Raw genomic sequence first — 17,182 nt, forward strand, 5'->3', positions numbered from 1 at the left:
GAAAAAACAATCATCAAAAGTTTGGCGAGGAAAACAATAAAAATACATCTTTAGAAATCCCAAATAAACTAGCACGCAGAAAGAAAAATATTATTTGGATTTTAAAAAAATTATTTCGGCTAAAAATATCCTCCATTAATTTGGATGATTGATAAAAAGCTATCATATGATTTCTAAGCCTACCTAAACCCTTGAAAAACACTTGAACTCTTCCTGATTAAATAAAAAATATATAAAAAAAAATTTGGAAAAAAAACTGAAGCTTGGCTGATCGTAAAAGTAGCGTAACTAACAAGCACAGCATCAATTAATTGCGAGCACTCGTCGATTCTTTACTCTGTTCGACGTATTAGGCATAAATACCCTCCGTATTTAAGCTTTATATCTAGATTGCCCACTAGATAGATCTGTAAATAATTGCAAAAGAACGACCATTTATATTAACGAAAGATCCTCCGCCACCACCGAGTCCTCTTTCTTCGCTCCCCCTCTCATCTCTATTCTTCCTGTAGGGAGAGAATTGTTTGAGAAATTTTATTCCCAAAATGGACCTCCGGGAGTCGATCGGAAACCAGACCGCCTTCTCACTCCGGCTCGCGAAGCACGTCGGCTCGGCCTCCGCGGCCGACGCCAACCTCGCCTTCTCCCCGCTTTCCGTCCACATCGTCCTCGCCCTCGTCGCCGCTGGCGCCAAGGGCCCCACACTCGACCAGCTTCTCTCCTTCCTCCGATCCAACGCTGCCGGCGACCTCAACGCGCTCTCCTCCCAGATCGTCGCCCTCGTCCTCGCCGACGGCTCGGCCGCCGGCGGGCCACGGGTCTGCTTCGCCAACGGCGTCTGGGTCGACGCCTCCCTCTCCCTGAAGCCCTCTTTCAAGGAGATCGTCACTTCCACTTACAAAGCCGAGGCCAAGGCCGTCGATTTCCAAGCAAAGGTGAGAGTTTTGTTCTTATTTCTTTCGCTTTTTGACTAAAAGTAGATAAAAATTAGATTTGGGGGACTAAATAACCTCCGAGTTCTCAGATTTTGTTATTTACTGATACTTTTTAATCTTTACATGATTATATAATTTTTCTACTGGATTTACAAAGTTTCTAAAAAAGAAATCTAGATTTGGGCGAAGCTGGCAGCCTGGCAGTCAAAAATTTGATCTTTATGAGAAAGAGATTCATACTTCCCAATTTCTTTGTATTTAATCACATAATTAAAGATGCTTAACATCTTGAGCACTAAGCTGCTATGATGTGAAAAGAAAAATGTCACACTGTTTGTTATGTCTCTAGTTCTTATTTGAGTAAATTCATAGCAGTCGCTACCTTTTATTTCCAAAGATGAATATGATGTTAATTTTAGAGATCTAACGAATTTTAGAGATCTAACGTATCAGAATTAGCCACTGAACTAATCTAGCATCAAATAACTAGGATTTGGTCTTAGTACTTTCCATTATTTTTTGGTTCACTCTTCTATTCCGTGTCTTTGGAGAACCGTCTGGTTGGTTGTTTATATGGTGACTGCTCTTTATTCGGGATGTTTGGGATTTTCAGCCTTACGCCTAGCCATTTACTGGTTCAAGGCCTTTCCGCTTTGGCTCCATGGAGCCTCTGTTTCTGTTTACTTACAGTGAACTGAAAGGTTAGATTCATATGCTTTCTAGAAGATAGAAAAAAAACCCGGAGTGGTCTTATAATTCGTAATTTGGTACTTATGTTACTTAGTTGATATAATACTTGCAAAGGTACACTGGACTTGGATGCACCATCGCATGATATAGTTAGATCAAGTTCTGTGTCTGCATTAAGAATTAGCATGTTTTAATATGCGAAAAGAGATTAATTTTGATAGCTTTTGAGTAAAATTTAATCTTCATTTGTCCTTATTTTTATTTGTGTCTGTAACTTATGAGATCATGATGGTAATGCTGTAACTATACTAATCCATCTTGATCATATATGAGCAACACTTGCCTTCATCATTTACTAATCTGTTATTAAGCAGTTCTGCTACCTTGGGTTTGTGCAGCCATTCTATTGTCTCTGGAAAGACAATCCAACTGCGACATCTGATGTTATTTCTATCTGCATAAAAGTTTAGGGCAATGTTACTTGAACATGAGTATCAAGTGACCAAGTGACTAGAAGAATCCAATACAGAAACCTTCTAAAAATTGGACATAGTCTAGATCTTTTGTGTATGTGTGTGTGTGAATACATATTGATGTAATCAAGGTTCGCCGTCTCAGTACCGATTCCGTATTGGTGCCACACTAGCACAGTGCCGGTATAGTACGATACGGAGTTTTTTGGCATACCGAGTATCGGTACGCTACCCATACCGGATACCGGTACAGTACAGTATGCTCCGTATTGTCTAATTTAGACTGGTATGGTGTACCTTGGATGTAACTATGTATAATAAATAACGGGCAAGACCTATGCTCCTTAAGTTCATAAAGTTTGATAAAGTGCTTAGTAATTGTAATTTCAGACTCGATAATTTCATATAGAAGTGCCATAAATAGAAAATAGTGATGACAACATCATAATATGATGATAGAAAGTGTTAGGAAGTGTCATGAAGTGTCCCGAATGTTCGGTGTCCCAAAAAAAGAAGGATGAAACAGAATTTGGAGTGACCAGATAAGACTAGGTTCTGTAGTTGCTTCTTATCTTTCACCCTAGATTGAAGGTAAAAAAAAAAAAATCAAGCATGAGAAATCAATCAATGTACTTTATGGGAATTAGGGATTTTAGATTTCTTGGAATGGATTTTTTTCATGAGTCATTGTACAAATCGGTAACTATTTTGATGGCATGACTTCATGTATCCATTTTGAGAAACATAGATTTTACATTTCAAAGACAATTTTCAACCAACATTTATTATTTTATAGATCATTCATTCTTAATGTGAGATTTTTTGGTGGTGGAGAAACATTGGAGTTTGAATCGTATAACTATATTCCAACAGATATTTATAGCTTTAAGGAGGATGTAGGATTCTTAATGGAGTGTTTGAGGGGTTTGCTCGAGAATTAGTTTGGTTGGTTTAGGATATGTCCTATTGGTTTGCAGGGGAAGGCTGAGATGCGAATTATAAATCTTCTGAGTATCATAATACCTTTTAATGTTTTAAAGGAAATGTCAAGAAATCCTGGTGCAAAGTTTATAATTATCCATTTCTTATTCCTTAAATATCTTTTCCCTCCTTTCTTAACCAGTATTTTAAAAATGCCATTAACTGTGCGAGGTTGTAATTCTTGATATTCATTGTACAGTGTAGTAGCATCACTTGCTGATTTTCATGATGCCTCATTAAACCATCAAAAAGTGTGATCCACATATAAATCATACATAACTTTGCTTAATTAGATTAGAGGCAATATGCATGCTATTTCAACTGATGAAGCTCCAAGAAAAATCTGCTCCAGAATCTGAATATCTTTGCAGGAAGCCCATTTTTGAAGAAAAAGTTACCACGTCGGTCTTGTAGCCAGGCAGTGCAGCTAGTATATCTTATTCTTTGACATGCAAAGTGGCTATTTTTATGCATAAGTTCACCTTGATATGATGGACCCCTTCTATTAGTTGATGACGATAGCCTTCCTTAGCTTGTAAAGTGCCATGATGATAAATACCATAGTATTGTTAGAAACCCAAGACATCCAATGGTTATCTCATCTGTACTTAGGCTGCACGACTAATTTGGTAGTAAGTTCACTCCAACAATATATGATGAGATACTTGACAAAGCCACATCAAGGTCTGAGATGTAATTGAGATGCATGAAAAATATTGTGGACAAATTTGATGGTAACAAATAGAAAATCTAACTATAGTTTTGAGGGGGTGGTATTGCTATGGCGAGGGACAAAAATATAATTGTAGTTAGTTTTAAGATTCTATTGCTTTTTCTCTATCATAAAGTCATAATCCTTTTTCCACCAAATCTGTGGTCAAATGATGTGAATGGAAAAGGCAGGGCTGGAATGATTCAAAGTGGAGAACATGAACAAAGCTAGAACAAAAAAGGATCAATTTTTTAAGAGTCCACCATATGATTTCATGGAATCCACCATGAGGATGTTAAATGCTTATTCAGTATTATTTTAAAACAATAATTACTTCTAGTGATGTGACTGCCACCACATATAAAGATACTAAAATAAATTGTAAATCAGGTGTATTACTGGCCAAATAAGTTCGTATACATTATAAACAAACTAAGCTATTCTGCCTAAAAATTACATTATCTATCCAGAAATGTCTGAAACCCTGTGATGCTTAGAAACTAGTCCATGTTTTTCAGCATCAGAATAATGAAACTTATGTAACAGAAGTGGCAGATATGATTGAACTCCTATTCAGCTCCAGGCCTAGCAACTAGCCTGGGTTTTTACCTTGAAAATGTTTAAACTTCTATAACCACTAGGTTCGAGCTCTAAACAATAGCTTAGAACTGAGTATTTGTGCATTGAATCTGTAAGAAACATATGCTATGAGTTATTTTTTTTAAAAAGGACTGCTGATTAATTGTGTCAAAAAATTTGAATGTAAATTATTTTGATCCGAAAACTTTGAGAACATTTAATTCCCATCAGTAAATAATAAGCGCCACCACTTCCTCCTTGGAATAATTTGTGAAGTCATGTGAACTTCATCAGTAACTCCTTTGGACCTTCATATACTTTTTTTAGTGCCTAGTTGTCCACAATTATTATCATGAAGCACTATGCCCTTTTATTTAACTGTTTTGAGCTCCAAATTCTACCAATCGCTATATTGCAGACCCAAATAGGTTCACATTCGGTAAACTTGTGAGTTAGGCAATTGTTAATTGTATGGCATAATTCTTTTCTCATTTTACAGCTGCCACTTACTTTACCTTCTTTATTATCATATTGGTACCCTCTTCTTCTTTTTTTCAAAAATTATGTTTTATTCTGTTACCTTGCAAGATATCCCGAGTGATAATTTTCTGTTTCAATATGAAGTTTCCGGGATCCTGAAATCAGTTTTTCTGCATTTTTCATATATTATATGCTCCAGAATTTAATAATCTCGAGTGTAATAGAAAAGCTCAAATTCTTTTGATAACAATGATTATTACTGAATCCTGGAGAGTATAATATACGAGAGCATGCAGAAAACTGATTTCACCTTATTATTATTCTTTGATGATCTGGGTCTTTAAGCTAGCAAAGGACCAATTTGTCTATCAGTCTAATACACACCCCTGTTTACCAGGAATAAGGGCCTTCTAATTTTCCAGTGGCAGTGTCCTTTTCTTTCAAAAGGAATATATGAGAATGCAAGCAGCACCAAGGTTTCTTGTTATTCCACACATGAACAAAAGAAAAGAAATCACATATAAGAACTTCTTAATGGCAGAAATAGGCTATTTTATGTGCTCATGATTCCTTTTTTTAAAATAAATAATTGGGTTTTGCTTATGCCTCTCACTTTAGGTGTCCAAACTTTTAGCATTATTGATAAATTGCTGGTGCTACTTCAAAAGAATTAAATGTTATGGATTCAATTATGATGATGATAATATGATGCTTTTAATGATGTTCACTTTTCTATCAATGTTCTGTTGTTGATGGTGGTGTTATGGCCCTCTTTTGTCATTGGTAAAGGCTGCTGAAGTCGCAAATGAAGTTAATTCATGGGTTGAGAGTGTTACAGCTGGTCTTATCAAAGAGCTCCTTCCTTCTGGATCTGTTGACAGTACTACCAGATTGGTGTTTGGTAATGCACTTTACTTTAAGGGAGCCTGGGATGAAAAGTTTGATGCATCTTCAACTAAAGACTCTGCATTCCACCTGCTAAATGGAAGCTCAGTTCAAGTATCTTTTATGACTAGTGAAAAAAAGCAATTTGTCTCCGCGCATAATGGCTTCAAAGTCCTTAGGCTTCCTTATAAGCAGGGTGAGGATAGGAGGCAATTTTCTATGTATATTTTTCTACCTGATGCGCAAGATGGTCTGTGGAGTTTGGCAGAGAAGTTGAGTTCCGAATCTGACTTCTTAAATCGGCACCTTCCGACTCAAAAGGTGGCAGTGGGAGATTTCAAGCTCCCCAGGTTCAAGATATCATTTGGGTTTGAAGCATCTAAAGTTTTGAAAGATTTGGGACTGGCATTGCCTTTTAGTGGGAATGGGGATCTGACAGAGATGGTTGATTCGCCTGTAGGTCATAACCTTTATGTATCATCAGTTTTCCACAAAGCTTTTATCGAAGTCACTGAGGAAGGAACTGAAGCAGCTGCTGCTTCAGCTGCAGTGGTGGCGTTAAGGTCATTACAACTGAACCCTCTGGACTTCGTGGCTGATCACCCATTTGTGTATTTGATCAGAGAAGACATTACTGGAGTTGTGCTTTTTGCTGGGCATGTGATCAATCCTTTGCTTGCTGGGTAAATCTCCAGATGGAGTTGAAAGTTCTTCCGAGTGTACTGACTGTGAGAGATGTATGCATTACATAATGAGTGATATCATCGAGACATGTTATGATCGTATTATAGTCCACATCAATGTTTAGCTGACTCTATTTTTGTTGTTTAATAGTCTTCACTGATTGTAAATAGCTCTAATCTGCATCTTCTATTTAGTCTCATGGTCTTTATATTGCTAATTCCCATGGTTATCTTGCTGGGATCACTTGATTACCTAATGCTAGACGGTAGTTGCTGCTAAGACTAAAACTTTGAAAATCGATTCAAATATCACAAAATTAATTGTTTCTTATTACTTTCAGCTGTTCTACCATTGTGCATAAAATAGTTGTGATTGGTATCTAAGGAATGGATGGAATCATTTGGTATAAATAATTTTTCTGAAATTTAAATTAATTGTGAACTGATTGTCATTGGCCTTCAGAAATGCATGAGCACTAGTCAAACAAAGGTTTCTCTACAATCTTTACTTTTCCTTTTTTGTTGAAAAAAAAAATCTGACTAATATCACTGTTGATGTTTTGAAGTTTGCTCTGGAGGAGTAATCTTTATCAGGCTCCTTATTTCCGAAAATTAAATTCTACATATAATGATCATTTATCTGTTCCCTTTGTATGTGGAAACTATAAAGATCAATCATCAAAACTGGGCATTTTCTTGTAGCTATGCATCTCTGAGCTCTTAAATGAACACGTTTACCAAAACAAGAAGCCACATTGTCTTGGATTACTTCTGATCAAAATTCTTACTGCTCTCAGACATGTTTGATAACTGCTTTCTTGTTGAATAAGAGAGCAAGCATTCAGAATAATATATCATGAATTCTGTCTTAAGATGCCAAAATGTTTTGTCCTCTGACGCTTGTGAACTGCTTGCTGTGGCAGAATTAAGACAAGGTGGATGCTAGACTGAAGTGTGCTAAATTTACATGCAAGGAATGTTCCTCTATTAGTTATTTACTACCCTAATGGCTAGCTCTGATAATATCTATTTCCTGGTGGGAATAGGATTAGCTGGAAATTGAGAGGATTGATTATAAATGATGAGAACACTTCAGCCCCAAGGTTGTGGTGAGACAAGCTTTAACCCTTCTTCAAGCACAGCTACCTGCTCTTCGTCTCCGGTCCTTCGCTCCATGTCCTTCATCTCGCCACCGGGGACCTTCTACCGGCCATGGCACTTGCACTCGTCTTTTCTGGTGTCTGAAGGTGAACATTGATGGTAGAGTTAAATCTAATGAAAATGCTTTTGGATGCACCTTATGTGCACAAGAAAAGTCCATCACCTTCAATTCTTAGCAACTCCATAATTAACTCACCATGTTTGGCAGCAAATCTGCGAGCGGCACTAATCCTCTCTTGTCACATTGCATGAGAATTGTTCGTATGCATGTAACTTGAACCTTTAGCATTACTTCAAACTAATCGAGCTAGTGTCGTTTTATGGATTCTCATTTGCCGAGCATTCCTGTTGCTATCTCTATATTTATTCCATATTTTTTCTATATTCCTCTTTAGAGTTGTCATTTTATTTCTCAACAAAATCTTTATCTCATCTTTCATAGGGGTATCCAGCTGGTGGCTTCAATCAACAATGTTGTTAGACTTTGAGGACATGTTTGGTTCACGACCGAAATCGGAATCAAAATCGAAATGAATTAGAATAGGAATTAGAATAGCCATGATCTCTAACATGTTTAATTCGTGATCGGAATCGGAATTAGAATCGGAATAGAATTTAAATACTAAGGTAGAGTAGGAATTGGATTTTAGGCATTGAGGCATTCTCATTTTCCTTAGGATTAGAATGGAAATGGAACTCCTCCTAGCCAAAAGGCTAGAATGAGAGTCACTTATTTCTATTTCCATTCAAAAGTCCAACTCCTCTCAATCAAATATGCCCTAAGTTTCCACTTTTGGATGTGCATGCACATGCCGTGAAATGATAATTGGGCCATTCAGAAAATAGTCTTAAGCCCAAACATCCGAGGAAAAGATGAGACATTATTAATTTGAGGAGCTTTTGTAGAAAAAATACTTTATATATGCTGAAATTGGTTTTTTTTTTCTGCTTTGAATTTCTACTGGACCATTACTTCTCCCTCCTCTCAAATGAATGCGAAGATTTATCTTAGTCGATGCAAATAAACATTGGTAATGAATACGCATAAAATACATGTGGATGCACACTTGAAAGTTATTAATTATCAAAGCAAGGGCATAATGGTTCAATAAAATTCAAAAACTGGATTTTTTTTGGAAAATTCCTTTGATCTGAAGATGAAGAAAAATAAATATTTCTCACATATTGATACAAATATGAAAGCAATAACCAAAGATCACAAGAAAATAAAGGAAAATTATTAACTCAATTGATTATTAGTTTATTTAACCATTATACAAGGCGTTCAACGGTTTTCCCTGAAAAAGTATTTAGATAAGGGATTAAGGTGTTGCAGTATTTATTACTGAGTTTTATGTCGTGAGAAGATTATTAACTCAATTGATTAATAGTTCATTCTTATGGTACCGCTTTATTAGAAGAGTCCATAGATCTTGTCCTAATTCTACTAGCTCTTTCACATTTTTCATTCTGGTGTTACCTACAATCATGGTTAAAATGTTTACTAGGTTGTGCTGATAATATGTAGAGCTTCGAAAATGCCGAAAGGAGAAAAAGAACAGCATTCTTCTTGCATTTGATAGTTGGATGACAGATATATAGCTACAATGTAGATAAATATAAGTGATAATGTGATAATAACCTTATCATAGCATTGTTTACAAATATACAAGCAAAGTGTGAACAGAATGCGAATAGTCGGCTCACGGGTGGGAAGGGTATGAGAAAAACCGGCCGGAGTGCCCAACACCACGGTCATTTCTATCTGCATCGATCATCCTCCTGGCGGGGTGGGGGCCCAGTAAAAGCTGCTATGCGGGGGTTGGCTTGTCCCTTTCTCCCCCCTTCCCCTCTTTTTCAGCGAAAAAAAAAAAAAAGTCCATTGTGGAACAATGACTTGAAAGTGAGGGGGTTGCTATTGTTGACTCAATAGAAAAGAAGGAAACCGTGTGTTTGACGTCGGTGACAATCTGATGATGGTCGGTTGGCAACCCCACTCCAAGAAGGAGAAACTCCAACGAAGACCTGCTGTTCTCTTCCGTGGTCAAGGGTCACTTCCATGGCCTCAGCACTAAGAGATGTCTCCAATTACCTCCCTATGACGAGAGCTCGTAAATGCCCAGATTCTGATCCAAATCCTGTCTCACTCGAGTCCGAGACCAACTGAGATCTTCCAAGGAAAGTTTATGGGTGTCCTTGCTGCTAAACCTAGAAGTATTGGAATTATATGTCAAGATTGACATATGGCGTTCAATTCTAAGTAAACTTATTGTAGCCTGTGTTGGCCTATTCTTTGATCCAATCAGATAGAAGAAAGAGCTTCCTCAACCCGCTTAACTCGAATTTTTTGATTATAAAAAATTAAAAAAAAAAAGAATTGCAAAAATTTATCTCAATCAAACATCATATGATCATGTTATGGTATTTGGAAGTTTGGCATGCGAGTCAGCTTTCTGATGTGGCAGATTTCGCTCCTGAATTGCATCAAACCCTACTAATAGCAGCCAAAATGATTCACATCGAGTCTGGAGATCCTTTTAAATCATCTTTTTTGGGTGCAAAGCCCCGAACTAATTCATTTAACTAATACTCCTCCGCATAAGATGATGTATTTGAATCATCACCATCCGCTGACGCCATCCGGTAGCCAAAATAGCAGCAAAGGCAAACCCAAAGGGGCAAGTAAAGGGTTATTAATTAATTAATTAAACAGCCAGTTGTAATGGTAATGACTTTCTACTTGCTGCCAAAGACTGGCCAAAAAAGTTTGGCATCTTGAATCTTGCCATGTGATTGTGATGATCGATGAGTTCTAGGATGATGTTGAAACATAGCAACAACATTGAGGTTGGAAAAAGAAATGAGTCTCTCGGTGAGGCTGCCGACAAGATCAGAGGGGATGCTCGGCAATCTGACCCACAACTTGTGCTAGCACTTAATCAGCACCTTGGTTTCTAGGGTTTTTGTTGTCGCAGGCGACAAAATATTGTACCTCTTTATTGCCATACAGACCACAAAAATTAGATGAAAGATATTGACATTGGCGTCAATGTTGATATTGATTGACTGCATCTATGATCGGTCAGTGCTTCGATGAACATTACATTTTCTTATCTTATCTTTTATATATATATATATATATATAATTAGGAGGGGCTGTGATCCTACCTGCTACCAGGGGCGGCCCAATACATTTGGGGGCCTTAGGCGAACTCATTAGAAGGGGCCTTTTTTATTATTATTTAAATAATAATTTTTTTAATAAGTATAAAAATTTTTTAAAATTTTTATTTAAAAATAATTCGCCTAGCTTTTTGAGAAGCAAAATTACTAATTAAACTTTTATACTCAAGATCCATTAAAATACTATTTTCAATCGATAATATAGCTAATCCATTTAATCTTTCTTGTGACATAGTTGATCGCAAATAAGATTTTATCAACTTTAATTTTGAAAAACTTCTTTCAGCAGAAGCAACTGTTACAGGTATTGTTAATAATATCCTATATGCAATGCATGCATTTGGAAAAGAATCTGTTTTTTTTATAAAACTTAAAATATCAATAGGGGGTACTAGTTTCTGTTTGTAAAAATTCTTTTAAAATTTTTAACTCTGAAAACAGATCAATACCATCAATATCAGAATATTCACCATGCTTTAAAAAGTTTTCAAGATTAAGACAACACTTTTTCAAATCATCTTCATTCAAAGATTTTAACTTTCTAAAATTAAACAAAAAACCAAAAACATTTTCATATACGGTAAATTGTTCAAACCTATTTTGAATTGAAAAAATAGCTTGATCTACTATATATAAAAAGTAATCAATTCTAAAAGATTCTTCAGCTGATCTTGTTATCTCATCATCATTATTTTCATCAAAATATTTTTTTCTACGGATCACACGTTTTTCACGAAATATAGGTTCTATTTCCATTTCATTTGCAATTTCTTTAGATGAATTCAAAGCATTCATGAATCCATTTTTCCTATAACTTTTCAAATAAGAAAGAAGACCTTTTAATTGATCTATAGCAACATCAATATGCATGTCTTCAGATTGTAAAATCTTACTAACTGAGTTAACAGCAAACAATATATCATACCAAATATTCATGCCCAATAAAAATTCAAAATTTTCAATCTCATATGTAGCTAAACATGTGGCTTCACTCTTTATTTTAGGATCTTCACTAGTTTCCGCTAATTGAACTAAAGCATCTCTTATTTTAGGAGCTTGGTTTTTAATTGCTTTGACACTTTCAATACGACTTTCCCAACGTGTTTGTGATAAGGGTTTAAGAGTTAATGTGGATATATTATCTTGTAAAATTTTCCATCATTTTGTAGAAGAAGAAAATAAGGTATAAATTCGTTGTATCACTCCAAAAAAAGATATAGCTTTAGGACACGAGTTAGCAGTATCACATAATACTAAATTCAAGTTATGACATCCACATGGTGTGTAAAATGCTCTAGGATTTATATCTAATAATCTTCTTTGTACACCTTGATGTTTTCCTTTCATATTAGATCCATTATCATACCCTTGTCCTCTTATATCATTAACCTCAAGTTTATGTTTTTCTATTATATTTATAAGTTCATTAAAAAGGCCCTTTCCAGAGGTATCATCTATTTCTAAAAATTCTAAAAAATATTCTTCTACTTTTACTGAACTTGTTGAAGTATCTACACATCTTAAAACTAGGGTCATTTGTTCCTGATGGCTTGCATCAGGAGTGCAATCAAGTATTACAGAAAAATATTTTGCTTCTTTAATCTTTTTAAGTATTATAGCTTTAATTTCAGATGCTAACATTTGAATCAATTCATTTTGAATATTATGACCTAAATAATGATTGTAAATTTCACCATGTTGAATGCGTCGAATATGTTCTTGCATTATTGGATCAAATTCTGCAATCGTTTCAATAAAACTTAGAAAATTTCCGTTATTGCTTTGATAGATCTTTTCATTCTTTCCTCGAAATGCTAAATTATTTTTTGCAAGATTTTTTACGACAGCAATAATTCTAAATAGAACTTTTTTCCAATGATCCTTCTCTTGGTTTATTTGTTCTTGGAGATTTTTATCAATTGTATTATTTTTTAGCAATCTCACTTCTAACTCAATCCACCTATTCATGCTAATGATATGTTCATTAGTTGTTTCATGACTTTTAAGCTTGATACCTAGATTTTTCCAATCCCTACTTCCTTCATTGACTAATTGACTCGTGCTAGACTTTGAATCAAATAATTTACAGCAAAAACAATATACTCTATCCAAATCTTTCGAATACACTAACCATTTTCTATTATGTTTTTCACCATTAGGTAACTTACGAATATAATATATCGTAGAAAAGTGTCTATTGTTTTCATCCTTAGGAAAATGAAAATCATAATCCCTAATTGGACCTCTTTCCACTATTAGATCTCTAAATTTTGTATCAATTATTTTCCATTGACCAGGATCATATAAATTTGTAGGAATAGAACTAGTTTCACAATCTTTTTCCTTGTTTATCCTATCTCCATCTGATTCTTCATTGTGTTCTTCACTAGATATTGTTTCACTGGCAATCTCATTTTTTAGCTCTATTTCGGGTGCCTGTTCTATTGCTAATTCTTGAGTTGAATTTGATGTAGTGTTATGTTTGTTTGTAACAACAAATCTATCTAGAGCTCCTTTTTGAGATTGAATGAGTTTATCGATTTTTTTTTTTTTTTGAGTTTTTCATACCCACAGTCATATTTTCTATTAGACATTTTAATCTATAAATAATATTATCAAACTAAGCAATTAAAAAACCACCACAAACAAATCAAAATATAAATAAGTTAAAAATGATAAAATTTAATTGTGTCAAGAAAAACAAACTCGGGTCCCGACAAGTAGTGCCGAACTTAATTGTGTCGAGAAGAGGTGGAATAGTTCCGAACTCGACAGCGAGAAGAGGCCGAATAGTGCCGAACCGCTGAAGTAGTGAAGTCAGTAGACTCACAACCAATCTACAATTGAACCAAAAAATAACAAATTTTAAATTAATTACTTAACTAAATATAATTTAATTAAACCAAAAAATAATTAATAAAATCTCACCTCAGTGGGATTGGGGAATCGGGATCACTGGACTGTAGACAATGCCACAGTGGGAACCGGGATTTGGGAACAGCCGAACCTCGGGAGGTGGCCCGGTGGGACCGTGGGACTGGGAGCCTGGGGCTGGGAGGAGGTCGGGTGTCGCCTGTCGGGTCCGTCGGCCGTCGGGACTTGGGATTTGGGAACCGGGAACCCCGAGGCCCGAGGAGGCCGCCGGCCGGAGCGGCGGAGGAGCTGAGGTCTGACGAGAGGACGGGGCCACCGCCGGCGCCGGTCACAGCCTCACGGGAGGCCGAGGACGGCGAGTCGGCGACGTCGGCGAGAAGAGGATGGGACTGAGGCCTCACCGCCTCGGCCCTCGGTCGCTCGCCGCGGAGTCGGATGTCGGAGGAGCCGAGGACGGCGACTCGGAGACGGAGTCGGCGAGCCGGCGAGGACGCTGGACGCCGAGGAGAGGACGGAAGTCACGGGACTCTGCACGGACGCACAGTGGACCGGACGTCGGCGAGGAGAGCTAGAGAGGGTTTTGCAAGCCGAATAGCCGATCTGCCCTGCCGAGTGCCGAGACCGAGTGCCGAGAACCGGAGAAGGTTCCGGCATTAAAAAGGCAGAGAAGGGGAGACTGGAGAGTCGGACTGTCGGAGAGAAGGGGGGAGCCGGGGAGGAAGAAGCCGTTGCCCACTTGCCCGTTGCTTGTCGAGTGTCGACGACTCGACCGCTCGACCACCGACCACGCCATCGCCCGTCGCCCGTCGCCAGTCGCCGCAGTCGGCCTCAGCCTTTCACCGTTTTACGTCGCGTCGCCGCTGCCCAAACCCGCTGCCCACTCCGCTAGTGATAGCCCATAGGCATAGCGCCATAGCCAGTCCCCTCCCAGTCTCCCAGATAGGCGATAGCCTTGAGCTGGAATAAAAAAAAAAAAAAAACAACTGGGCGGTGGGGGCCTTCCCTGGGCCGGGGGCCTTAGGCGACCGCCTCGGTCGCCTAAGGCTCGAGCCGGCACTGCCTGCTACTCTATGCCCAACCTGTCTACTTAGGTTGAAATTATACGCATTTAATTCCACATCGGCTATGCACTATGTAGATCTCGGTACTCATACAAGATCAAAAATTTCAAATCAAATCTTCCAGCTAGTTTTTTTTGGATAAAGTTTTAAGTTGTTATAAATGTATCAGAGGTACAATACTAGAACATAACAAGGATCAAGACTGGGGAAATAATGTCTTATGATATGTTATGTTTTGAGCCTTGATCTCAAATTCGTGCATTTCTTGAACCGAGATTTATACCACAACTTGTAAATAAAATTAGTGATGGACCACAAAAGGAGGCTGTTGAACATCCACGTCTCTACTAGGATAGCCATCACCTTAATTTTCCTCAGAGGTTGGGAAAAGGACGAAACATTCTTCAAGATATGTGGTAGGAATTAAAACCAACGACGCATTTTATGGTCACCATCACAGCTTATACATATATATTATATATATCATTATTAGATATTTATGATATTTTATTAGAGGATAGATGCATCCGTGACTTCTTTTTCTCTCTTGAAAACCAAATAAAACATCCACAACATGTGTTTTTATTGGGCATGGCAGCATCTATGAGCGTGGGAGAAGCGAATTTAGAGTTGTATTACGGTCATAATCACAAAAGCAATGATTTTGATGGCCTCTAATTTATGTGTTAAGTGGATACAGAAATAAATGATTTTGAAAAAATGGTAAACTATTTTTCATAATCTGAATACTAAAAATAATTATTTTCTATTTATACATGTTTTAGTTTATATAGATTATGATCAATGAATGTATGTTTTTAATCTAGGTACTCTGTCATATATTTTAATATACTAGCAAAGATTTTGAAATCATCAACTTTTTTACCAAAGAATCACAAATCACTATATAATCCAATTATATATTCTCTAGTATAATAGAAATCAATTATTTATGAACAAAGTAATTTTGGATCTTTATATTGGTAGCTATTGTGATGCTATCACCATCCAATAATAGTTTTAGGCTATTCTATAGCCATAATTGTATTACTAAATTGTTCATTATAAACCAAAGAAAATGGTAGGATCTCGAACATCCCTAGTCCTCTTATACGTAGGCTACGGGGCAAGGTAGGTTTACACCATCGCAGCACTAACCCTGATTTAGATCCTAATAAACTAGCTTCATTACTCTAATATGTCTTTCTTCGGTCTATTCGGCTAGCACTAGCAGTGTGGTATCGCTCTATATAATTAAGATTTTATTTTATATCATGTTGATTTGTAGATAAACATGAAATAAATATGAATAAATTTCATTCACTCATGTTTATTTCATAAAATTCCTTTCCGATTACAATTTTTTCACTAATTACAATTTTCAGCAGGAGGAATCTCACCGAGATCTGAATCTCCAGCATTTTCCCGATACATGCACTCATTAGAAGTAGGATCTCAACCAATTGAGAGTTTGAAATTTTTTATACAGTTGGATAAAATTAGCGAAAAAGATTGAATAACTAGTTCTCAAGAACTTTTATTACTTATGTTTGTAATTGTTGCCCTAGAAATATTCACTTATTACACTAATCCAGTCAAAAAAGGGCCTGGGTCTCTAGAGCACAGAGACTTGAACATTTTTCATGCTTGATGGTCGTTCTTTTGAGAAAGATCCTTCTAGATAGCTATCTTCTTTCATTCCCTCGGCTTTGGGGTAGGCTTTTACTAAGCCATGTCTCATGCGCGGCTAAGGACATTAGAATTTAAGGGATGTGGGACCCTAGCCTCAAGGACACGTTTGTTATTTTAGCCTTTCATTGACATCCGGACAGGATGGGATTACGTTTCTTACTTGGATTCTCCTTGGGTGCGACCAATTATTTGCACCCATACAGAGAACCAAGACGGACTCAGAGGACTTAGAGAGAAGGTTTTTTTTTTTTTTTTCTTCCATTCATTTGGAACTCCTTTGGTTCATAGAAAGAAAAAAAAAAAAAGAAAGTATGATGAACGTGGAAATGAAGACATACCTCATATTTGGTTAATTTTTTTATAAGAAAAGAAAAAAAAATTCATGAGAATAAGATTTTCACATTTTATGAGCATGAGATATGGAAAAATCCAATTCCCACCAACTAAAAATTGAGATCAATTTTTTTTTCCAAAAGTGCTGTAAAGCTTTTAGATAGAATGGGATAAGATCTTCTTCTTTATTGAGAGCATTATAGGTATTTTACATAACTTTTTCAGAAAAATCGATGCTCAACCAAACATAAATCACTATGTAATATGCTATTTTTCATGGTCCACCAAATATGCAAAAATTATTTTTTCATTATCATATATCTAGGTATCAGTTTACTAAGGAAAACTATATCCAGGCATCATCTTACTAGAAAAAATATTCTTATGAAATATAGGACCGGGGAGAGAATTAGGAAGAACATGGAATTGACATGATTCTTGGTCGTGTGTAGAAATTTTC

At 36.6% G+C, this 17,182-nt stretch overlaps 1 protein-coding gene across 1 annotated transcript; it reads left to right on the forward strand.

The window, feature by feature from the left end:
* The first annotated feature begins 476 nt into the window (after positions 1–476).
* On the forward strand, positions 477–6,636 carry LOC103709151 (serpin-ZXA-like). Its single transcript, XM_008794375.4, has 2 exons — positions 477–935; positions 5,640–6,636. Exons 1-2 carry the CDS (start codon positions 546–548, stop codon positions 6,420–6,422), a joined length of 1,173 nt encoding a protein of 390 aa, XP_008792597.1. The 5' UTR covers positions 477–545; the 3' UTR covers positions 6,423–6,636.
* The last annotated feature ends 10,546 nt before the right edge of the window (positions 6,637–17,182 follow it).

Source organism: Phoenix dactylifera, chromosome 16, assembly GCF_009389715.1.
Source record: "Phoenix dactylifera cultivar Barhee BC4 chromosome 16, palm_55x_up_171113_PBpolish2nd_filt_p, whole genome shotgun sequence".
Classification (NCBI taxonomy): Eukaryota; Viridiplantae; Streptophyta; class Magnoliopsida; order Arecales; family Arecaceae; genus Phoenix; species Phoenix dactylifera.

Coding starts and splice junctions, on each gene's coding strand:
- LOC103709151 (XM_008794375.4), top strand. CDS start 546: ATGGACCTCCGGGAGTCGATCGGAAACCAGACCGCCTTCTCACTCCGG. Junction 936..5,639: donor CCGTCGATTTCCAAGCAAAG/GTGAGAGTTTTG, acceptor TCATTGGTAAAG/GCTGCTGAAGTCGCAAATGA.